This window comes from Sus scrofa, chromosome 15 (assembly GCF_000003025.6).
Source record: "Sus scrofa isolate TJ Tabasco breed Duroc chromosome 15, Sscrofa11.1, whole genome shotgun sequence".
Lineage (NCBI taxonomy): Eukaryota > Metazoa > Chordata > Mammalia > Artiodactyla > Suidae > Sus > Sus scrofa.
Genome location: NC_010457.5, coordinates 140162329 through 140185289, shown reverse-complemented (window position 1 = coordinate 140185289; position 22961 = coordinate 140162329). Strand labels below are relative to the sequence as shown.

The 22961-nt window shown below is 61.4% G+C and overlaps 1 protein-coding gene and 1 long non-coding RNA gene across 4 annotated transcripts; one reads left to right on the top strand and one right to left on the bottom strand.

Annotated features, from left to right (window-relative positions):
• Positions 1164–14156, bottom strand: BOK (BOK, BCL2 family apoptosis regulator). 2 transcript variants are annotated; one of them, XM_021076030.1, is made up of 5 exons: positions 13797–14156; positions 13014–13265; positions 10617–10745; positions 4379–4542; positions 1164–3533 (listed from the first exon to the last, which is right to left on the bottom strand). In XM_021076030.1, exons 2-5 carry the CDS (start codon positions 13234–13236, stop codon positions 3408–3410), a joined length of 642 nt encoding a protein of 213 aa, XP_020931689.1. In that variant the 5' UTR covers positions 13237–13265; positions 13797–14156; the 3' UTR covers positions 1164–3407. The 2 variants fall into 2 exon arrangements, with proteins under 2 accessions (XP_020931689.1, XP_020931688.1); XM_021076029.1 differs by having other exon boundaries at positions 10617–13265; positions 13797–13886.
• Positions 12683–19340, top strand: LOC102164681. 2 transcript variants are annotated; one of them, XR_002339393.1, is made up of 4 exons: positions 12683–12774; positions 14359–14510; positions 14611–14689; positions 19109–19340. It is a non-coding gene; the product is annotated as an uncharacterized LOC102164681 (long non-coding RNA). The 2 variants fall into 2 exon arrangements; XR_001304724.2 differs by lacking the exon at positions 12683–12774 and adding an exon at positions 14067–14225.

Genomic DNA, 22961 nt, shown 5'->3' with positions numbered 1-22961 from the left:
ACCTCCCCCCTTGGGACCAGGCCAGTCTGCACCCCCCCCATCCCCGCCAGCGCCCCCAGCGAGAGTCTGTTGTCACATTTGGATCTCAGCCAGCCTGAGCAGGGAGAAATGGGATCCCGGACTAGTTTGAGTTTCCATTTCTTTTTTTTTTTTGTCTTTTTGCCTTTTCTAGGACCGCTTCCTGCAGCATATGGAGGTTCCCAGGCTAGGGGGATCTAATCAGAGCTGCAGCCGCTGGCCCACACCAGAGCCACAGCAATGCGGGATCTAAGCTGCATCTGTAACCTACACCACAGCTCACGGCAACGCCGGATCCTTAACCCGCTGAGCAAGGCCAGGGATCGAACCCTCAACCTCATGGTTCCTCGTCGGATTCGTTAACCATTGAGCCACGACGGGAACCCCGAGTTTGCATTTCTCTTTTTTGTCTTTTTCTTCGCAACTTTTGAAGCTAAGCTCTTTTGAATTATAAATATTACCCTCAATAGTCCTAATTTTAAATTACAGTCTTCATGGAGGTGAAACACTCTTAGGACATAAAGTTCACAATTCTAGAGTGAACGGTAACGTGAACAGAGGGGCATTTAGCACATTCAGAATGTTGTGCAAGCAGCACCTCTGTCTGGTTCCAGTGCATCTGTCACCCCAGGAAGAAATGCCATGCATCCCCCGTCCCCATCAGGCAGTCCCCCCATTCTCTACCCCACCTCTGACAGCCAACACCCTGCTTCCTGTCTCAAGCTGCAAATATTTTTGAGAGTGACGTTCAGAACATTTTTTCCAGTAACTGCTTTGTCTTGCGTTGCTCCTGGATTTTAGGTCACGCTTATGAAGGGTCTGTCACCTCCCCGGCTACAGAGAAATTCACCCATTGTTTCTAGCACTTGCTTCATTTTTCTATTTATTTATTTATTTTTTTGAGTTCCTGTCATGACTCAGTGGTTAACAAACCTGACTAGTGTCCATGAGGATGTGAGTTCAATCCCTGGCTTCGCTCAGTGGGTCAAGGATCCGGTGTTGCCGTGAGCTGTGGTGTAGGTCTCAGATGTGGCTCGGATCTGGCGTTGCTGTGGCTGTGGTGGAGGCTGGCAGCTTGGACCCCTGGCCTGGGAACGTCCACAGGCTGCGGGTGCGGCCCTAAAAAGACAAAAGACCCAAAAAAATTGTATTTTAATTTTATTAGAGTTGATTTACAATGTTCCGTCCATCTCTGCTGCACAGCAGAGTGACCCGGTCACACGTATACAGACCTTCTGTTTCCCGTGTTACCTTCCAGCGCACGTGACGGGCTCTGTTCTCTGTGACTGTCTCATTTCTCGTACTTGGCCCTTTGACCCGTTTGGAACTTGTCTCGGTGCAGTGGGACGGACAGGTGCCGTCGAGCCTCCTTCCGAGTGCTTGCCGGCCGTCACAATGTTTGCCAACAGGCGCGCATCTCCCACCTCATCAGGGGCTTGGAGCTCCAGCACTGGGTCTGTTCCTGCGCTCGCCTGGCTGCACGCGGCCTGGCGCCCGGCGGGCCCACGACGGACGCAGTGGTCGGGACCTGGATCCCCCTCGCCTCTCCTCTTTTTAAGGGTTTCCCGAGCTGTTTTTGCTCTTCTCTCCCCTCGCACACGAACTCCAGAATAGCCCGTCTAGCTCCAGAGGCGAGAAGACACTCTGGGACCTTCCCAGGCATCGCATCAACTGTACTTGGCAAGAACTGTCCTCTTCATGCCACGTGGAGTCTCCTGGCTGTCCGAGCCCAGGTGCCTTTGAGGCCTCTTCTCCTTCAGTCCTCCTGGCACAAGTTTTCGAATGCCTTGTGTGGTTTTTTTGGCCCACAGCATGTGGACGTCCCGGGCCAGGGATCGAACCTGGGCCACAGCAGTGACCCAAGCCTGTGACAACGCCAGATCTTTAACCTGCTGTGCCACCAGGGAACCCCTAGGCTTCGCGTCTCTTGCTTTGCTGATCCCCGGGACGGCATCTTTTTGTTGCTGTTGGAAACCCTCCTCCACGGAACCTCGGACCCGGAGACTGACCGCTGCTCTAACCCCGCTGCCTTTCGGAGCCTCGGTGGGGCCCAACATCACTTTCCCACGCTGGAAATGTACCACGGGACTGACCCCAGTGACAGCAACCAGGCCAGCGCCACCACCCCTCCTCCCCCGCTCCCTCTGCCGGCTTCCTTCCTTCCCACCAGGAGCGCCCTGGGGTCCGGTCCCGTGGGGCCCTGGGCAGGACGTGACAGAGCAGGCGGGGGAGGAAGCTGAGGCCTGTGGCCTCTGGGGGCACCAGGCCCCGGAGCTGAGGGACGGTGGTGGGGACTACACCTTGTGCATGAAAAGCCTCGGCTTCGGTCGCTTCACCAGGCTGGGCGGGAAGGCCCTACCTGCATCACACACAAAGGGAAACGGGGCTGAGAGAGGCCACCACCCCAGCCCTGTGCGCCTGCGGCCTGTTGGAGGCAGGGGGGCCCCAAGGGGACTGTCCCTGCTTCAGAAAGCAGGGGTGGCTCTGCCAGGGGGACATGGGGGCAGTGTGGAGGGAAGGGCTGCTGGTGTGCACTGGTGCGTACACGTGGGTATGTGTGTGCATGCGCGTGTGGCTGTGTACACAGGTGTGTGCGTGCATGTGTGTGTGCACGGGTGTGTGCAGGTGGGAGTGTCCATGAGGTTGTGCAGGCGTGCTGTCCTGGGATAGGGGAGCCCAGGCTGCCCGCATCAAGGAAGCGCCGGGTTCATCTGTGCCCCGTGTGCCCATGCTGGCCCGCCCGCCCTCTGCCCAGGCCCTGGTGGTCGCAGGACAGGCACAGGGAAGCAGCTGGGGTCCACCCTCCATCGCCACGGAACTTTATTGGGATCGAACACACACACTGTGCTTCTCGGTCACGGGCTTTCTGTTCTAAGGTCCCTGCTGCCGCAGGACCCCGCCGTGCACGGGGCACACGCGCCCTCCATGGTGGATTTGGCAACCGCCTGGCCTCATGCTCTGCACGGTCGCTAAGACCGACCCCACAGCTACTTGGCCTTGGCCAAGCCAGAGTCACCTTCAGGCCAGACATCCGGGCCCCTGCCCACAAGGTCCCAGGCCACCGCGTGCCCTGAGGTGGCTTTCCTAACAGACAGGCGCCGGTGTCAGGTGACAGCTGGGGCCCTGCGCCATTCCTCTGGGGCCTGGGAGGCGACCTTGACACGCTGCTCTAGAGAGCAGTGTGCAGGCAAGGGTTCCAGGGGAGGGGGCAGTGGGGGACCTGTCGGCACCGAAGTCCAGCTCCAGGCCCAGGGAAGCCCCCCACTCCCCGTCCAGAGGGCCTGGGTCTGGGGAGGAGGGGCTCGGGGCGGGGCGTCCAGCTTGGACCCGGGGCTCCGAGGGGCGTCCCGGCTCGGGCAGGGCGCAGCTGCTGGTTTGGGGCCCGCGGCTCATCTCTCCGGCAGCAGCAGGAAGAAGGCAGCCTTCAGGAAGCGGCCGAAGCTGCAGAACGCGGCCACGAGCCAGTGGGAGCGGCGGCCGGGGTCGGCACTGACCACGCACTTGAGAAGGTCCGTCTGCAGGGCGGGGGGACAGTCAGTGTGAGGCTGAGAAGCGGTGGCCCCGGCGCCCTGCCCGCGGGTCAGCCCTTAGGGAAGGTTGTAGCCCAGCAGGAGGCCCAGTTCCCGGCTCACGGAGGGGGGAGGCGCCAGGGGCCACCGGCAGGACACTGAGGCAGGAGGGAAGCCCGCTGGCCCCGCTCCCGGCCGCCAGGGCGGCTACAAACACCCCAGCGTCCTTGTGCGGGCGCCAGGAAAGGACAGGATCCTTGGAGCAGGAGCAGAAGAGGAGCTTTCCAGAAGCCCAACAAGCGGCCCCTCCTTACTTCCTCGTTTCTTTCTAGTCCTGCTAACACACGCAGTGGGACCCTGCGGCCTGACCTTCGGCCACGTGGGGACCAGCCCCAGCCGGGCTCGGGGCAGGAAGGCCGCAGGGCCAGAGGGATGCCCAAGGCGTGTGAGTCATCCCGGAAGCACCACCTCCAGAGGAGACCCAGACCCTGCCCCCGCCCTCCACCCAGGGCCCCACCCTTGGCATTGGGCTGCACTCTGTCCCCTCGGCCAGCGTGCATCCCACACTTCCGCCCACCACCCACTTCAGAGGAGGAGCGGGCTCTGCTGCAGGTGGCGGGGCAGGAGGCTGGGGGCACGGGGACAGTGGAAGAGCATGACTGACGCCCAACCCCATGAGGGGGCAGCAGGTTTGTCTCCGGCTCAGGAGGTGCCAGGGACAGGCGAGCAGTGGAGTCCTGGACCCGGCAGCCCGGCTCACCCCCCGATCCTGGGTCCCCTCCTCCGACTCCCACACGGCAGGCACCCAGCCATCGCCCCTGCCAGGCCCCCCTGCATCCCACACCCCTCACCCATCCGCCGCGCCTCCGCAGCCAGGTCGCCAGGGTCTTGCGCACAAACTCCCCGAGGCAGTCGACAAGGGCATGGACCATGGCGGGCTGGGCCTGCCGCACGCAGTCCACGGCCAGCCCCGCAGCCACTGAGTAGAGGGACACCACCTTCCCCCACGTGATGCCTGCGGGGAGAGAGACGGATGCTGGTCACATGACAGGGCTGTGCCTTTCTGGGCCATGGCCCTGCCACCCCGCTGATGGCTGGGGTCTGCACCCAAGGGCAGCCACGACCCACGGTGCTCAGTCAGCTGACTGCCTGTGCAAGTCCTGGCCACCACTGGCTGCGGGTCAGTCCTGCCCACCATCACAGCTAGTTCTTGGGCGGAGACTCCACCCCTGCACACCTGTGCACCTGCACACCTGTGCCAGAGCCTCGTGATGACCCTGCCCAGCCCACCATCCGCTGGAGGACACGATGGAACAGAAAGGCAGTCGGGCGGAGGGGGCTGAGAGGGTCGAGGGCGCTAACTGGGCATCAGATGCGAGGAACAGGAAGCAGCTAGGAGACGCACCCGCGCCTGGCTTGTCTGTCCCCTGCACGGCCGAGAGGACAACCGGACGTTTCCCAATAAAGACGCTAAAGCCCTGGGAGGAACGTCCCTCCTGAGCCCCTAAGCTACCGAAGGTAGAACCGAGTCGGAGCTCACCTGGGAGAAGAGACAGACGGCGACATGCGGGGAAGCACACCTGTGACTTGTGTAAACTTCCTTCACATGCAAAGAGATTTTATAAACCAATGAGAAAAAAAGAGAAACCTTCAAAAAGAAACACGAGCACAGAATATGAACAGCCGATTCACAAAGAAAAATATGCAACTACCACACCAGACAGATGAAAATGCTTATCCTCATTTGTCGTCAAAGTGTTCATTCAAACGAGATATGGAGTCTATCAGATTCAAAACTCAAAGTGGCGGAGTTCCCGTCCTGGCTCAGTGGAAACGAATCTGACTAGTATCCTTGAGGAAGCAGGTTCAATCCCCGGCCTCACCCAGTGGGTGAAGGATCCCATGTCGCTGTGGCTGTGGCGTAGGCCAGGGGCTACAGCTCTGATTTGACCCATAGCCTGGGAACCTCCATATGCCACAGGCGCAGCCCTAAAAAGACAAAAAAAAACCTACAAAAACCTCAAAGTGGCAACGCGAGGATCCAGGTAAGCCTGCAGCCTCCTAACTGCATGGCAAAGACAGGTGCAGGGACCCTGGCAACACAAGGCACACGGGCCCAGCGACAGTCCTTGAAGGGCGGTGCCTGTAGACGCTGAGCACACAGACCGCAAGCGCCCTTCAACCCACGTGCACACCGCAGCCAGAGCCGCGGGTTACAGCAGCCCGAGTCAGTGCGAATCGACACCTGCCGTGAGGATTCAGCCGTGACAAAACCAACCCACGGTGACTGGAAAAGCAATTGTGGTCGATCCTACAGCGGAGCCTGGCCCCAGAGAGGGTGGAGCACGGACAGGCCGCTGGACCTCGGAACCTCACACTCAGTAACAGCAGCCGCCTCCGCAGACTGCACGCATCGTCCGAGCCCGTTCACGTGAGCGTCCAGAGCTGCCAGATCCACGGAGACAGCAAGCAGACCTGGGGTCGCCCGGAGCTGGGGACAGCTTAACGGGCATGGGTGTTCTCCTCAGTGACAAAAACCCAGAGAGGCGGTGGCTGCACAATGTTGCAGACGTGCTAAATGCCGCCAAATCGCACACTTCACTGTATCTGAACCTCCCCTCAATGAAAGAAAATTTAACACATCCCCCCGCCTCCGACGTTCAGGCCGTGTCCCTCCCCTACTTAGAACGCTCCTATTACTGTCAGTTCCCTTCTCTTTCAAAATAAATCCAAGTCTGAGGCCCTCGAGCCGGCCCCCGGCCTCGCTGCTCCTGCACCCAGGGCGCTGCTCCAGGTCCCGCCAAGTGCCCTTCAGGCGTGAGGGAGGCGGGTCCCGGTGACGGGCCCTCACGCCACGCTCCCCTTTTCCAGCCGCCGTGGGGCACTGGCCCAGGGGGTGGGCTCTGTGCTGCTCACGGCTGTGCCCGTGGCACCCACAGGCTCGCCACCCAGCTGGTCCCCAGGCCCACCAGGGGCAGGTGCACCGTGGGCTGGGGGCGCGAGGAGCACGAGGCGGTCCTGAGGACCTGCCATGAGATGGGAGGAAGCCAGCAGGCGCCGTGGCCCCGCGTGGAGAGGTGAGCTGTGCGACAGCCCTGCTCCAGCTGGAGTGGAGCACTGGTCTGGAAGGTGCCAGCAGGGTGGTCTCGGGGGCGGGCCGGGGGCTCAGGCAAGGCCTCTTTTCCTTGGCTCTGTGTTCTGCATGTTTCATGGAGACACAGTTTCACCACCGCGAGTCCACTGTTTCCAGCGAGAGCCGGGGTTTCCAGCAAGCTGACCCTGTCCTACAGCCAGCTTGGTTTTCACAGCCCGGGTCACGGTGCCCCCAACCTCTGGCCCACCTCGTCACCAGGGATTTACCTGCTCTGGACACAGCACCGGAGGGCTCAGCCACACAGGAAGGGCCACTCTGTGTCTGCACTTTCTCTTAGCAAAACACTTCCAGGGCTCCCCCTGCCCCGCGTGGCGCCTGGCGGCACCTCGTTCCCTCCTCTGGCTGAATGACATTCCTCCGAGTGGACGGACCACGCGCGACGGGACCCCCATCGGGATTCGCACATCCGGGTCGTGGGCCGGGTCGGCTGCGACGGATGCGTGGCTCCGAACGCCGGAGCGCAGGCCTTCCCTTCTCCCGGGTTAGGCCCGAGGAGCCAACTGCCGGGTCCCGCCGCGACTCGTCAGCCGAGCCCTCCGAGAGGCTGGTGCGGATGCTCTTCACACCCACGGCTTGGCTCCCGCCGCCCGGGGCGCCAGGTGGGACCCCGCTGCGGTTCGAGGGAGTGAGTCTCCCCTGACAACTGATCGGCTGAGCAACTTTCCGCATCGCACTGGCCATTCTCGCGTCTTCCTCGAGCAGAGGTCTAGTCAGATCCTTTGCTCGCTTTTAAACGACATTGTCTTTTAGTTTTAGTGCTGATTTCTAAGGGTTCTTTGTGTATTTTCTGATCTTTCTGCTATAAAATGTTTTGCTCTTATAATAAGAAGGAAAAAGCGAAAATACCTGCCAACTTTGTTTTTCCACTGAAGGGAGCTGAGAAGTCTCTCCAGCCAAAAGCAGCCTCCCCCTTCAAGGGAGGCCACCCCCGAGCCCTGCACTGTGGCCCTTGAGCTGCCCACACCACAGCCAAGCAGGGAGGGGCCGGACAGGAGGCAGGGGGAGGAAGGTCCAGCCTGGGGCCAGCTGCAGGGCCCGGCTGCCAGGAGAGGCTGCGGGCAGAGAGGGCAGGCCAGTGGGCACCTGAGGGCTGGAGCTGGACTAGTGGCAGAGGGTCCAGGGTCGCTGAAGCCTGGGACAGACAAGGCATGGAGGGGAGACCTGGGGGGACCAGAAGCAGGGGTGGGGGCAGCCACAGCTGGTCACGGGAAGGTCTGAGAGCCGGTCAGTAGCAGAAGGCAGTGGGACCGCAACCCTACACTCCCTGGAGTCTGCTCCTGCCCCCTTTCGGGTGACTGTGAGGTCCAGAGAGTTTAAGAAGCCACAGGCAGGTCACATAGCCCATGAGGCAGGGGGCACCCCAAAGCACCAGGGGGCAGGTGGGGTGTGGAGGCTGTCACGGGTGGTGGGGGCACCTGGGTGAGCTAGAGATTCCTGAACACAGAAGTGTGTCCTGCTCCAGTTTCCAACGAAAATCACGAGATTTAAACTCAACTCTCTACAAGTGAAAAAAGCCGCCCGTGCCCTGTGCCCATTCATGGCGACAGGCCTCCTCCCCACCGCCCCCAGCCCTGCCCCAGGCCCTGCCTCGGCCCAGAAACCGCAGCACCTCTGGCCTGTCCTGCACTGAGCAAGCTGGGCGGGCGGGTTTGGGGCCTTTGTCCCAGCCCCCGCCCTCTGTCCCCTGCCCACACACCCCGATTCTGGGGCCCGGCCCCCCTCCCTGCTCAGTCCCAACCAGCAGCCGTCCAGAGCCGCCTTCTCGGCAGTGACCCTTCCTTTTAAAGCCAGCCCTCGGCTCGTAAACCAGCCGCCAGTGCGCCAGCCCGGAGACAGATGCGGGCGGCCACCCACGCGTCCAGCTTCAGGCCAGGCCAGGGACCAGGAGGCCAGCCGCGACCCGCCTGTCTCTCGGGCCCCGCTCACTGCCTCCCCCACCAGCGCCCCAAGGGCTGCCGAACCCCCAGAGCCCCAGGCCCGGGCCAGGACAGTCAGACGCTCCGGGGGAGCCCGTGCCCCTGCCCCTGGGTGTTCCCGCTGGAGGTCAGTGCTGACCGGTGTGGCCTGCGGGGCTGGGTCCTGCATCTCCGCCCCACTGGCCACAACCCAGGGAGGCCCCCCCTGGGGAGAGGCTGGGGGCCTCAGCCCGATGCCTCCTTTCTTCTGGGGTGGGGGGGGTCTCCACAGACCTGCTGCCTCTTCAGCCCCACCCCCAGCCCCCAGGCCCTGCTCTGCTGTTTGAGGAAAGGAGAAGGGGGTGCCAAGACCCATGCTGGTCCTGGTCGGGGCAGACACCCTGCTGCCCGGGGCCCCTCCCCGAAGCCCCAGAACTCTCTGGCGCTGGGGTCCCCGAGCTCCCTCTCCTGGGGGCTAGGCCCAGCCCCCCGTTCGTCACAGAGACCCCTGGCCGGGCAGTGCGGGGCGGTGCTGGGGAAGCACCTGTGGGACGGGCGGATGGGACAGGCACTGCACTGTGGCTGAGGCTTTGGGCCTCCGGACGGCCGGCAGCACCGGGCACCTGCGACGTACCAGGACACAGGAGTGAGGGGGACACGCAGAGCATGGGGTGTCACAAGGTCACAGGTGGGGAGATGGGGTCTGTGGGCCACCAGGAGCCCAGGAGGTCCCCAGGAGGGGATATGGGAACAAGAAGGGTTTGGGGGGATGAGTCCTGGATTCTTGGAGGAGCCTGGAGGTGGGTGTGCAGAAGGAACAGGACAGCAGGAGCTGAACCCCAGGGGAGGGCACGGGGACAGGGCGGGGGCAGGGAGGTGGCAGGAGCAGATCTTCTCCTAGGGCATAGATGAAGGCTCTAGGAAGTTCACAGGTGACCGTGGGCCAGCCAGGCGAGACACGTGTGTCACTGTTCCCCAAAGACGTCCCTGTGAGCCGCTCCACCAGTCTTGTCTGTTTGTCTTTTTCGGCCGCACCCACGGCACACCAAAGTTCCCAGGCTAGGGGTCTAATCGGAGCTGCAGCTGCCCGTCTATACCACAGCCACAGCAGCACAGGATCCGAGCCATATCTGTGACCTCTAACAGCTCACGGCAACGCCACATCTTCACCCCACTGAGCGAGACCAGGGACTGAACCCGAGTCCTCGTGGATACTAGTTGGGTTTGTTACCGCTAAGCCACAGTGGGAACTCCAGGGACTCCCACTGGTGGATAAGCCTCAGCTGACGTGGGGCTGTTCAGCAACTTGCCTCTGACCAACAGCCTCCAGCACAGCGACGGTGTGACTTCTTACGTCACAAGAGTCTAGCAGTGCCCACCCAGGCTGCTTGGCACCTGGTACCACACTGCGAGAAGCCCAAACCCCATGGACCACGCGCAAGACATGTGCAGGGAGTTCCTGTCCTGACGCAGTGGAAAAGAATCCCACTAGGAACCATGAGGTTGTGGGTTTGATCCATGGCCTTGCCCAGTGGGTTCAGGATCCAGTGTTGCCATGAGCTGTGGCGTAGGTCGCAGACACAGCTCGGTTCCGGCATGGCTGTGGCTGTGGTGCAGGTCGGCAGCTGCAGCTGCGATCGGACTCCTAGCCTGGGAACCTCCACATGCCATGCGTGCAGCCCTAAAAAAAAAAAAAAGACAAAAGAAAAAAAAAAAAAAAAAACGTGCAGGACAGCCCGGCCTGACTCCAGCCCAGAGCCAGCACCAACTGGCTGCCAGGGCCACGCACCCCAGCCGGGATTTCAGGTCACTGCGGCCCTGGCTAATGCCTGGCCAGAACTGCACGAGAGGCCCATGCCAGCTGCCCAACTGGGGAGGCACCATCTGTCACTGATCAAGTCCCAGTTCTGGGCTGGTGTGTCCCACGGGAGGACACCATGCTGAGCCCCCTGAGCCCACCAGCGCTGCAGCCCCCGCCCTGCCCCACAGACCCTGGGCGTGCCGGCGCTGTGGGCACCTGGGCGTGGTACACAGGCCTACCTGCAGAGAAGATCTGGGCCGCCACGGCGAGGAAGGCGTCGGTCACCACGGTCTCGGACTGCAGGGAGAGGTTCAGCTGGCGGGCCACGTTGCGATAGACACTGGGCCGAATCAGCTCCAGCTCGTCCGCTATGCGGTCACATGGGCGCGTCAGAGGTGGTCCCCTCACAGCTGGGGCCCTGTCCCATACGGACCCAGCCTGATCCCTGACCCCCGAACCTCTCACTCCACTGACACCACCCCCACGCCCCTGGGGACGAGAGCAGAAAGCTGCAGTGGACACCCCTGATCTGCCTCTGGGGCCTGCCCCTTCTGACAAGCCAGCCGCCCCCAATCCTGCTCCGGGCAGAGCTGGCTGGGCTGGTGGGGCGGGAATCCCAGCCATGCCTGATCGGTGACTCACAGCCCACAGCAAGCTGCCCGGGCGGGCAGGCGACAGTCTGATGGGCAGGCGGCCAGAGCCCAACACATGGGCAGGGCCTGTGCCAGCAACCCCATACAGGTGCCAACAATCCCACACAAGTAGGGAGCCCAGCGGCTGCCTCAGAGGGGGTCCCCACTCGGGCCCCAGAACCATTCTGTGAACCGGGGAGTGGAGCCACAGCCTGGGGCCGCTGGCGCCGCCCAGGGTCAAGCTGGGCCCCCAGTGCCAAGCAGGGGCATCTGGGTGGGGCGGCCACTCTTGGCAAAGCCCATCTGTGCACGTGCTCGATGCAGTGCCCCCACAGCCACGTGCAGGAATTCTGCTCAGCCCTGGTCCCCTGGCCCAGCGGGGCTCCGCCAAAGCAAACAGGGAAGTGCTTCCGACTGGAGGTCCCAGGGATCCGGGCGCCGCGGCACCCCTGGGGCCAGCTGCACTCCATCTAACTAACTAAGATCTGGAAGCAGAGCAGGGCTGAGGCAGGGCTGGGGAGGTGGCATGGAACTTCTCAGGGCTGGCCTGACCGTTCCCACACACCGATGCCCGGGTCTCCTGGGGACTGGCCCCGAGAGGCTGCTCACGGGACCACCCCAGGGCCTCTTCCTGTTTCCACTGCTCTAGGAGCTGGGCGTCTGCTGACAAGGGGCCGGGGGGCAGCACCAGGCCACACAGGGGCTCACACTGAGCAGCTGCGAGGGCAGGGCAGAGGCGGCGGACGAGAGGTGAATGCTCTGGGGGTCCAACCCTCTCCCTCCCGGCCCCCTTAGCCATCTGGCCCCGACGGAGCCCCAGCGAGGCCAGACTCTGGGGAAGGGCTGTGAAGAGGCAGCCAGGAGACGACATTCTCCAGGGCCCTCGAGAACGCGCCCCCCACGTGCCCACAGCTGGACCCGTGCTGACTCACGGGAGTCCAGGCTCCACACCTTTGGCTGATCGCCCAAACCCCACTTGCTTTCAGTACTAGAGATCCCCCCACCCCCCGAGGCCTGGGCGGGTTACCACCCTCCTGGGGGCCCTTTGCAATGGCCCCTACAGCATCTGTGTGTCTCCCCAACACACTCCTAGGCAGGCCAAGTCTACACAGCCCTGCTCCCAGGTCCCCACAACACAGGAACAAGCAGACACCCGTACGGGCCTGAGAAGAGGCAAGCACCCTCTTTCACGGGGGGGGGGGGGGGGCTCCCCCAACCTGGGTCCTGGGACAGTCTCGCCCCACAGTCCACCTGGAGAGCCACTCAGTCAGGGCTCCATCCAGGAGGCCACCCCCCAAGGTGCACACTTTCGGCGTGGAAGCATCGCACACCAGGGTCCAAGGTGGGTGGCGAGGAGGACTGGCTGAGTCAGCTGGGCTGTCCCTCCCTCCCTGGGGTCCTTGGGGGAGATGGAGACAGTTACTGGGTTGCATGTGAGTCCAGAATCAAGGGCCCCCCTCGTCTACACGACCAGCCATCTAGGTGGGATTTTGGCTCCCCAGCCGCCGGGTGGGTTCAGCTCTCCTAAATTTCCTCCAAACCGAGAGAAAAGAGCGAGGCAGGGCAGCCCTTCAGCCAGTCGCTGTAAGGACCTATTTTCCAACACAAACATCAGGACACGTGGTCTGGCAAAGGATTTTTGTGCCCCGCTGAGTACAAGGGTCACTGTGGAAGTTCGGCCACCAAAACAGGATTCTTCACGGAGCTTTCTATCCTGTACCGCCAGGGTGCCTGCAACCTGGGCTGAGCAGGCCAACTCGGGGAGGTCTGTGGCGGGTGCGCAGGCCAGCCTGAGGGGGCCTGAGGATACCTGCCTTGTGCTCTAGATTATTCCAGGCGCGGGGCCAGCCCTTCTCTGCCCCCGAGGCTGGCAGGGCCGGGGCCTGGCGCGGTCACCGGGTGGGCGGGCCGGTGGAGGGCCTGCTGCACCCCGAGGCGCAGCTGGCCCTGCCCCGCCAACCAGCTCGAGAGGGGCGGCCTGGGGTCCCCCGCCCCCGCACTCACCCAGACGCAGCAGCACCGCGCACACCTCGGCCAGACGGCCGCCGGGGGCGGGCGCGGCGCGCTCGGGCGCGTTCCAGGCGAGGCCGGCGCGCAGCAGCCGCGCGTGCACGAACTCCCGGCCGAGGGCCTTGGCCTGGGCCACCAGCTCCTTGTCGGTGGGCGAGCGGTCAAAGGCGTCCATGATCTCGGCGGCGAAGACCGAGGAGCGCCTCAGCACTTCCATGGCGGGGACGCGGGCGGGGGGCGCCGCACCTGCGGACACACAGCGCTCAGACGCGCCCGCCGCGCCGCCCCGCCGCCCCGCCGCCCCGCCGCCCCGCCGCCCCGCCGCCCCGCCGCCCCGCCGCCCCGCCGCCCCGCCGCCCCGCCGCCCCGCCGCCCCGCCGCCCCGTTCCGGCCCGGAGGGCGGAGGCGAAGGCCCGCCGCGCGAGGAGGGTGGGCAGCGGCGCGCCGGGCCGGGGCGCACAGGGAGCCGGGCAGCGCGCGGCCCTGGGGAGGGCTGCGGCCAACTGCGGGGAAGCGTTCCTGTTTGCGCCGCAAATCTTTAAAAGCACGGGGTCGCGTTCTCCTAGATCCGAGCTCAATCACACGATCCCCGCGGCTGCCAGGGCTCGGAAGGACCCCGGGGAAATGGCGATTCGCTCTGGGGCCGCAGCGCCCGCGCTGGAAGACCAGTGCGCTGGCGACGGCGGAGTGGGCGGGGGGCGCAGCCCATCGTGCTCCCAACGGGCGGCAGCGGGAACCCTAGGCCGCCCCGCGTCCCACGCCACCCACCTCACCCACCTTTGCGCCTCGCCGTCCTGGATGGTTGTCCCCGGCCTCGCCGTTCCCATGGCGCGGCCCGCCCTGCTCAGCTCTCCCGCCGCATGTCGCGGGCGCAGGGGCCGGGGAGGAGTGCTGGCTTCAGGATGTGCTGGCCGCCGTCTCCGCCGATCTGGATCCTTCCATTCAAACCGGCGAGTACGCGCGCCCCGCCCCGGCGCCCGCCCTGTACACGCCTGAGCCGGCTGGAGCGCGGAGTGCGCGGGGCCTCGGGGGCTCCGGCGGCGTCGTCGGGGGCGAGGGGAGCGCAGGCGGCCCAGCGCAACTTTCCGCCGGCGAGAGGCGAGGCTTGGGGCTTTGCCTTCTAAGGGAAAGGCAACCCTGGGGCGGAGCCGCGGCCAGAGCTTCCCCCGCCGCCTCCCGGCTTAAGGACGGCCGAGCGAGTTCCCGGTATGCACTCAAGAAGGGCCACGGGCCCAGTGATTAGGACCCAGCTTTGGCGCCAGCCGCCTGGGTTCACAGGGGGCTCCATTATCGCACTGATTCGCGGAGGTTCCTTTATCGACTGCGTACTGTATTCCAGGTCTGACCCAGGGCTGGCTGCTGTGGGTGGATACTCGGATTTGCATTGTATTGAAGACACTGCAAATATCTTCTGCAACTCTGGGGTTTGCTGCTGCTTATATTGAGCTGCAGTTTTCTCCATGAAGTCCGATTGCAGTCTTCTTTCTTACGGTTGGTGTTTTTTCATCAGACTATCCTGCCCTGTTTTCCTTTCCCATTCACATTTAGCGCTGTGATGGATCGCAGGTTGATTCTTGTGAATGCTTTGTAGGGTCAGAGCTCGTTTCTTCCAAGTGGATGAAGGTCCAGGAGCCCTGCGACTGTTGTCTGAAAGCGCCGTCATTTTTCCGGTGAGTTGGAGAAGAGGCCACGTCATCAATCAAGTGGCTCTGTGAGGATCTGTTGGGCACCCTTTTTCATCCCTCCGCTCTGTTTCCCTCTCCTTAAACCCACATCACACGGTTCAAATTACAGGATGAACCAACTCGCCCTCATTCACGGGTACACAACACTTCACTCAATCGCTGTTGAGTACATGCTCTTTCCATGTACAAGTAGGATGTTAATCAAAATAGGCCATATCCTGGACCATAAAGCCAACAAATCTCAAAAGATTGAAATCATACAAGTATGTCCTCTCTGAATTAAAGTAAATTAAACTAAAACTCAACAATAGGAAAACTATCAGAAAGCCTCCAAATACTGAGAAGTTAAACATCACACTTCTTGTTGTTTTTTTTTTTTTTGTTTTGTTTTTTAGGGTCACACCTGTGACATATGGAAGTTCCCAGGCTAGGGGTCCAATGGGAGCTGCAGCTGCCGGCCTGCACCACAGCTCATGGCAGCGCCGGATCCTTTAACCCACTGAGCAAGGCCAGGGGTCAAAACCGCATCCTCATGGATACGAGTCATGGTCTTAATTCACTGAGCCACGCTGAGGACTCCAACATCACACTTTCAAACAATAAGTAGTGGAGCTCCCGTGGTGGCGCAGTGGTTAACGAATCCGACTAGGAACCATGAGGTTGCGGGTTCAGTCCCTGCCCTTGCTCAGTGGGTTAAGGATCCGGCGTTGCCGTGAGCTGTGGTGTAGGTCGCAGACGCGGCTCGGATCCCGCGTTGCTGTGGCTCTGGCGTAGGTCAGTGGCTACAGCTCCGATTCAACCCCTAGCCTGGGAACCTCCATATGCCGCGAGAGCGGCCCAAGAAAAGGCAAAAAGACAAAAAAAAAAAAAAAAAAAAATCAAACAATAAGTAGTAAATCAGGAGGGAAGTTGTAAAATATTTTGAAGTGAGCAATAGTGAAAATCAGACATATCAAAGTCGGAAGTTCCCTGGCCAGAGGTCAAATCCAATCAACAGCTGCGGCATCGTGGGATCTTTAACCCACTTCACTGGGCTGGGGATTGAACCCTTGCCTCTGCAGTGACCAGAGCTGCTGCAGTTGGAGTCTTTTTTTTCTTTCTTTCTTTCCTTTTTTTTTTTTTTTTTTTTTTGCTTTTTAGGGCCGCACCTGCAGCATATGGAAATTCCCAGGCTAGGGGTCAGATTGGATCTGCAGCTGCCTGTCTACACCACAGCCACAACAACAAAGGATCTGAGCTGCGTCTCTGACGTACACCACAGCTCAGCCCGATCTTTAACACACTGAGCGGGGCCAGGGATCAAACCCGCACCCTCCTGAATATTGGTCAGATTCATTTCTGCCTCACCACGATGGGAAATCCTGCAGTCAGATTCTTAATCTACTGCACCACAGCGGGAACTCTGGGTTTTCTGTATTTTGTCAGCGGAAGTATGGAGGCTCAGAATGGGAAAGGGACTTCCCAGGAGTCACAGCGAGGCCGAGTCCCCGTCCCAGTTCCCAGAGTGTGCATGGACTTTCCCCCAGTCCCCCGGGCCCTGACTGTCTGCCTCTGCAACATTCGCTCTCTGCCTGCCCTGCTCTTGACCCCACTGGTCCCTGTGTCGTTGGTGAGGAGCCTCAGTGCTGACACCAGCCCAATCGGGCTTGAGCCTGGGGAGACTGGTGATGTATGTGACTAAAAAGTCCAGGGAGACATCTACTGGTTTCAGGCATGGCTGGATCCAGGAGTCTCTTTCCATCCGGCGTCTGTCTTGCTCCTTCATGATGGCTTCACCCTGAGACAGGCTGTCCCTGAGTGATTGCAGAAGTTGCCTAAAGGTCCCTGTCTACGCCCTACAAATCCAGTCTTCCCAGGGAGCTCCTGGGGATGCCCTGGGGCCAGCAGCTTCTATCACGTGCTCTCAACCAGCTTGGCTGGGCGTGGGAAGGTGCAAAGCTGTTGTTACATCCCTGGCTCTGGATGGGTACAGGGCCTTGTCAGTTCCCCAGACTTCGTGGATGAAGGCGGGGCTCATAAGGCCCTTTTGGGTGACCAGGGGGAGGATCCTGGTTTCCATAAAGATCAGCTGAGTCCGTCGTGTGGGTCACAGTTTGGGGGCAGAGGGGTAGGTAACCCAGGGACCGAAGATTCAGACAGTGTGTGGCAATACTACCTCAGACATGGCTGCACATGGCCACGCAGAGGGACAGGCACAAAAGGGCATGTCCCCTCCCCCGGGACCAAACGCCCAGGGCCCCCCAAACACCGTCTATGGCGCCTCCAGAGCTTATGCGGGTCTCTTCCCCAGCCTGGCCCTGGCGGGGACCAAACAGCCAGAGTGGACGGGTGTGGATGGTGGGGCTGGACGTGCAGGGCTCACTTGAGGCCTCCGGGCCACAGGCCGGGCTGTGTGTCCCGGCAAGGGTCTGGTGGGAGGCTGGCCTCCTGAGCGGGCCTCCCACCGTCTTGTGAGCCACTTGCACGGTTAATGAGCAGTCGCCAGGCTCCTGTGTCTGGGGAGTCGCAGGCGGGGCAGACCTTCACCGCAGCCTCTCCTTTCTCCAGAGGGAGTCACTTCTGCCACCACCAACCCCACCTGCTCCAGCCCACCCTGTGCTCTGGGATGGAGTGTCCTTTCAAAACCAACCCAGTACATCCATGCACGGCCCCCACACTGCGTCACCCTCCAAGTGAAGCCAGCGCCACTCCTCTCCCTGCCTGCTCTTAGGGCTCTGGCCACACCTCGCACTGCAAATCATCCGAGTAGGCAAACACTCTGAGCCTGGGGGCCTTTGCACTGGCCCTGCCTCCTCCCTGGATCTTCACAGCTCTGCTCAGAGCCCCCGCCCGCCCCGCCTCTCCCTCCACCGGCACCAAAATCTTCCCACTCCTGCTGTGCAAAGCAGGTCCCCCCTGGGGTGGCCAAGGATGAGGTGGCCCAGGAGGGCGGAGCCTGCAAGAGGGGTGACACCCGTGCCCCTCGCTCCCCCAGGTCTGCCTTCCCAGAGGCCCAAACCATCGAGGCCAGTCGGGGTCGGCATATGAGGCTGTCCATGGGTCCTGCTCGGTCCAGCCTCAGGCCCCTCTGCTCCTCCTTCTCAGGCTCCCTGTTCCATCCCAGTCTGGCCACTCAGTGGGTCCTCGAATCATTTGCCTTGGACGGGAGCAGGGGGGAGTGTTATAAGCAGCAGAAAAACCAGCCCTGGCGGCTCTGGCGGGACTGGAGCTTATGTGCTCAGCCTCCTGCAAGGAGGTCGGAGCCTCCAGAAAAGACAGGGGAGGGAACTGGCCTGTCTTCAGGGCGGTTCCACGCGTGGCCGCTGGTGGCTGAAGCCATGGGGAGACAAGATCCAGACCAAAGCGTAGGGCGCCCTTGATCCCTGCAGACTTTGAAGAGCCCCAGAGGCCGGTCCAAAAAGGGCTCCAGTGGCCTCGGTGGGCTTAGTTGGCCTTGGGGAGGTTGGGGCCAGTGCAGATCAGAGCGCCTGAGGGAGTCCCGGAGGTGACACCAGGGCTGCCGTGGGCTGGCTCCTGGGGTCTCCCCTCAGGGACTAAGGGGTGCACAGGGACCCCAGTTCCCATGCAGCTCCCGGCCAGGTTGAGGTCCCACATGTGCCCCTCGCTGCCCCTTCAGGAGAGCTGTGGGCAGGGGCTGGGCCCCTGGGGTGGGGGCCCCGCTCCCAAAAGCTGCCTGGGGGGTGTCGGTGGCCCCTGCTCTGCTGACACGGCAGTAGCAGGGGATGACCAGACGGGACTCGGGGGACAGAGGCCGCACCCAGGCTTTGGGGCGCTGAGTCCCGTTCTCCCAGAGCGCTCCTTGGACCAGCCCCTCCCAGGTACTTTCACCAGGAGCTCATCCTTCCCGGCGCATCGGAGCCCAGGCCAGAAGGGTTTTTGCGAAACTACCTGGGAGCCCACATGACCAGAGGGCAGCGCAGCCAGGGGAGGGGTCGCCGGCCGGCCTTCAGCCCCCTCACATGTCCCCGGTGTCACCGGACCAGCCACATCCCGCCTCCTGCCCTGGCGGCACCCGAGTTTACAGACGAGAGAGTGTTGGATGTCCACCTGACAGGTGAACGTGACACCGCCTGGGCTCATCATGACGTGCGACACGTGAACGTGATATGAACTCGCGGGTCTGCTGGTTGCCGGTGGGCTCCGTGCCACAACGTCCGTGGCCGTGGTTTGCTCGTTTGGCCGAGCTGCCTCTTCTCACTGGATGGGACACATGCTTCCCACGCAAGGGCGATGCTGTGTCTTGGACGTTAGGGCCCCGCGGCTCCTGCCCCCGCGGCTCCCGCCCCGCCCCTGCTGGCCTCTTTGAACCGGCTACCCCAGCTTTGTTCCTGACCGGTGTGCTTTTCAAAATCCATTTCTGTGAACGCTCAAAAGATTTTCATTTCTTTTTTCTTCCCCAAATAGGCCTGGCAGTTGGTCCAGCTTTTCCCGCTGAAGAGGCCTGAGCTTTTCCAGGACTTTAAACTCGACGCTGAAGCTGGTCTGAGTCCGTGTGTCCAGATCCCCCCTTGACCTCAACCCCTCACATTCCCAATTACTTGGCGTAGGTATTGGCACCTGGCACAGTCATTTCCACTTTTATGCAATTTTTGTGCATTATTATTTTAATAAAAATTATGCATGTCTATGATTTAAAGAATCCAGTGCTGGGTAGTGGCTCGGCAGAAACGAATCCGACTAGTATCCATGAGGATGTGGGTTTGATCCCTGGCCTTGCCCAGTGAGTTAACGATTGTGGTCCAGCACCTGCAGCTCCAGTTCAACCCCCTAGCCCAGGAATTTCCATGTGCCACAGATGAGGCCCTAGAAAGCAAAAAAAAAAAAAAAAAAAAAAAGTCCAGCGCCTCTTGGGAATTTTCCATGGAAAGCAGCTGTCCCCGGTCTGCCTCCCAGCCCTGCCCCCAAGTGACTCTGCTCTCAGGGCTGCTGCGTTCCTCCTGGCCAAGGCCACGTCCTGTGGCTGAGGAAGAAGCCCCCAGCCCCACACTCCTTGCCGGACCCTCTCTTTCTGTCTCACATTCCCAGATCCTTCATTCCATCGGACTGGCGCAGCTTTCTGCTCTCTGTGATGGGTGTGTTGTCATGCCCACGGTTCAAATTTCCCAGTGAGGTGCTTCAGCGCCCACCCCCAGGAGCAGCACACCTGCATGCACGAACCTGGGGCTAACTTGCTTCAGGAGCTCTCCCAGGTGCAGATACCCTCATCCCACAGCCCCGCGCTCCGCAGGCCTCCGTGGGGCAACGACCATGCAGTTGGGCCAGCCCATCCTGTTAAAGACACGCAGGCAGTTGTGCTCTTTCTCGATGGAGCTGGGAGACGACGGCCCCACCTTCCTCTCCAGTGGCCTCCTTCCTCCCTCCTTCCTTCTCCCGCCCGCCCCACATCTTGACCTTGACCACAGCTGTGTGACTGGCCTCCCCGCTGAGCCCAGAAGCTGCACTTCCCGCCAGAGCTGATGGCTGCACCCGGGTGCCAGGAGCCAACGTCTTTATGCCTGCAAATACTTACCCATCGTTGTTTCCAGAGGTGTTTGTCGTGATCACCCGGAGGCCCCCCGCCCCATCTTCCAGCCGCCTCCGCAGGGCCCAGCTGGGTGAGGAGAGCTCCTTCATTCTCCCTTCTGGCTGTTCTATCGGCTTCCGATGCCTTTCTCGGCCTTGATTGCGGCCCTAATGGAGTCCTCTGGTCTCTGTTTAATGGACACATTTCTCTTCTCTCTGGGGATTGCGATTTTTGAATTGTATTGGGCAACAGGTGGCTCACAGTGTTGCCTTCATTTCAGGGGATGGCAGGGAGGGTCAGCCACACCCACACCTGTCCGTTCTTTTCCAGACTCTTTCCTGAGGCTTGGGACTTTAAGGGGCTTTGGGGTGGCTGGCGCCCCCATGCTTCTCGCTCTGTCCTCAGTTTTCAAAGCACCCTGTATGACCTGGTCCTTCCCTTTGGGGTGGGGGTGGCATTCCCGGCTGGCCTTCCCTGTGGACAAGATGGCCCAGCCGTTCCTTGCGGGGTCTGAGCAGAGCCTCTTTTTTTGCCGTCCCTGAACGGTGGTCCTCTTCCTGCGCAGGTTCCTAAGGTCTTCTGCTCGGGGTGGGACGGGCTCCCGGGCTGGCCAGTGGCACCTGGAGCAGAGTGCAGGAAAGGGGCCAGAACCCACAGATCAGGAGGTGGCACCTCCTTTACCCCTCGTCCAGGCCTCACTGTCCCTCACGTTCCCAGGGCTCATTTTGTCCCGGGGGCCTGGCTGCAGGAGGCAGGGAAGGTCAGGCCCCTCACAGCAGCCCAGCCCCACTGTGCATCACGGCCCCTGCAGCGAGTATGTGGTGTTATGTCATCGTCACAGCATCCATGTTCCTGGGATGGTCCCCAGACAACTGGCCAGGCCACCTGACTTGCCTCGATGCGTGAGCAGGGCGGCGAGGGCCTCATGGGAGCAGAGGCTTGAAGGCCAGTGCATCTGTGCCGCCTTGCACCCCAGGACAGCTCTGCTCCCCCGCCACCCGGCTCCTGGCATGAAGCCACATGTGGGCAGTGTGGCGGAGCCTCAGGGAACTGGGGAGACTCCATGACTGCCTGAGAGAGAAACCCTGGCTGCCAGGAGCTGCTCCGATTGCAGGGCTGTTTGTTACCAAGCGTGACCGGCTGGGCCGCTGCTGACAGGCACCACCCTCCCCTCCCGGGTCCACCCTTCATCCACTGTTCTCATGTCCAGTTCTCCTTGTTCTCGTGGGTTCTGTCTGCTTTGAAGATCCCTTCATTGTCATTCTGGAGGGACTGGGTGAGGGGGACACCGCCGATAAACTGTTTTCACCCAGGTGCCGCAGTGACCTGTGCTTCTCACTTCACAGCCGACACTCGTGCAGACTTTATGGGTGTCCCCGATGTCCCCGTGGCCGTGAACTGTGCCCTTGCATCTGTTCTCTTTCCGAGCAGGCTCGGGCGGCAACCTCCTGAATCCCTGTGTTTGAAGATGCCTTTGACTCCATCTCGGGCTGGAGAGACGGATGCATCGTCCACAGTCCTCATACTCAAGGCGCAGCATCCACCTGGCTTCCCCCCGGGACCCTCCCTCCCCTCCTCCGCCCCTTCCTTTGATCCTTCGCTCCTTGCATGCGGCTGCCACCCAGAGAACCACAACCTCTGCGCTGGCTCAGCACAGCAGGCATCTGTTCAGAGTCCGCGTGTGGGAGGTGGTGCCCGCTGACACTGCAGGGGTGGACCTGTCTATATGCGCTCCTCTGGGCCGCTGCCTCGGCTGGCAGCTGCCTCACTCCACTGTCACCCACCTCTCACACAGCCCTCCTGGGTCTCCTCGTTTCACGGTCCCCCCGCATGCCCTCGTTTCACGGTCCCTCCATCCTCCATGTCCCTTCATCGCATGGCCCCTCCGTGTCCCCTCTTCTGATAAGGACACTGCCACTGGACTTAGGACTCCAGTCTGACCTCGTCCTAACTCAATCACATTTGCCAAGTCCTATTTGCAAATAAAGTCATGTTTAGGATAAACAGATGTCAGGTTTAGGACTTCCACACGCTTGCGGGGACACCATCCAATCCACGGCACCCCTCTCCGTTCTTAGGATTTGTCTTTATCTTTTGGGTTCTGAAATGCTGCTATGAAACGTCCAGTCATGGAGTTCCCATCGTGGCGCAGCTGAAACGAATCCAACTAGGAACCATGAGGTTGTAGGTTTGATCCCTGGCCTTGCTCAGTGGGTTAAGGACCCGGCACTGCCATGAGCTGTGCTGCAGGCTGGTGGCAAAAGTTCTGATTGGACCCCTAGCCTGGGAACCTCCATATGCCGCAGGTGTGGTGCTAAAAAGCAAAACAAAAACAAAAACGAGAGAAACGTCCAGTCAAAATTTTGTTGCCCCTTCTGACCTGAAAACCTACATTTCTCAATTTGGGGGAAGGTTTCCCCAGTGTGTGTGGTCTGGGTGCCCGTGTCTTTGTGTGTTGTCTGTCTGTCCATCCGCCTGCACGTGGTTCCTCCGCTCCCCCCGTTCCCCGCTGCACCCCCTTCCCTGCCCCCACCCCATTTCCTGGAAGGACAGTGGGGGGCCCTGTGTCCACATGCTGTCCCTCTGTCCGTGCCCCTGCGCGTGCTCCCCCCCAGTCTCCTGGAAGGACAGTAGGAGGGGCCTCCCCCCCACGTCTTGTACAGGCCACGAGCTTGTGAGCTGATGGACGGTGCCGTTTCCATCATGTTTGCTGGGTCCATGGTCCCCAGCCAGAGACACAATTCCTTTCTGCCC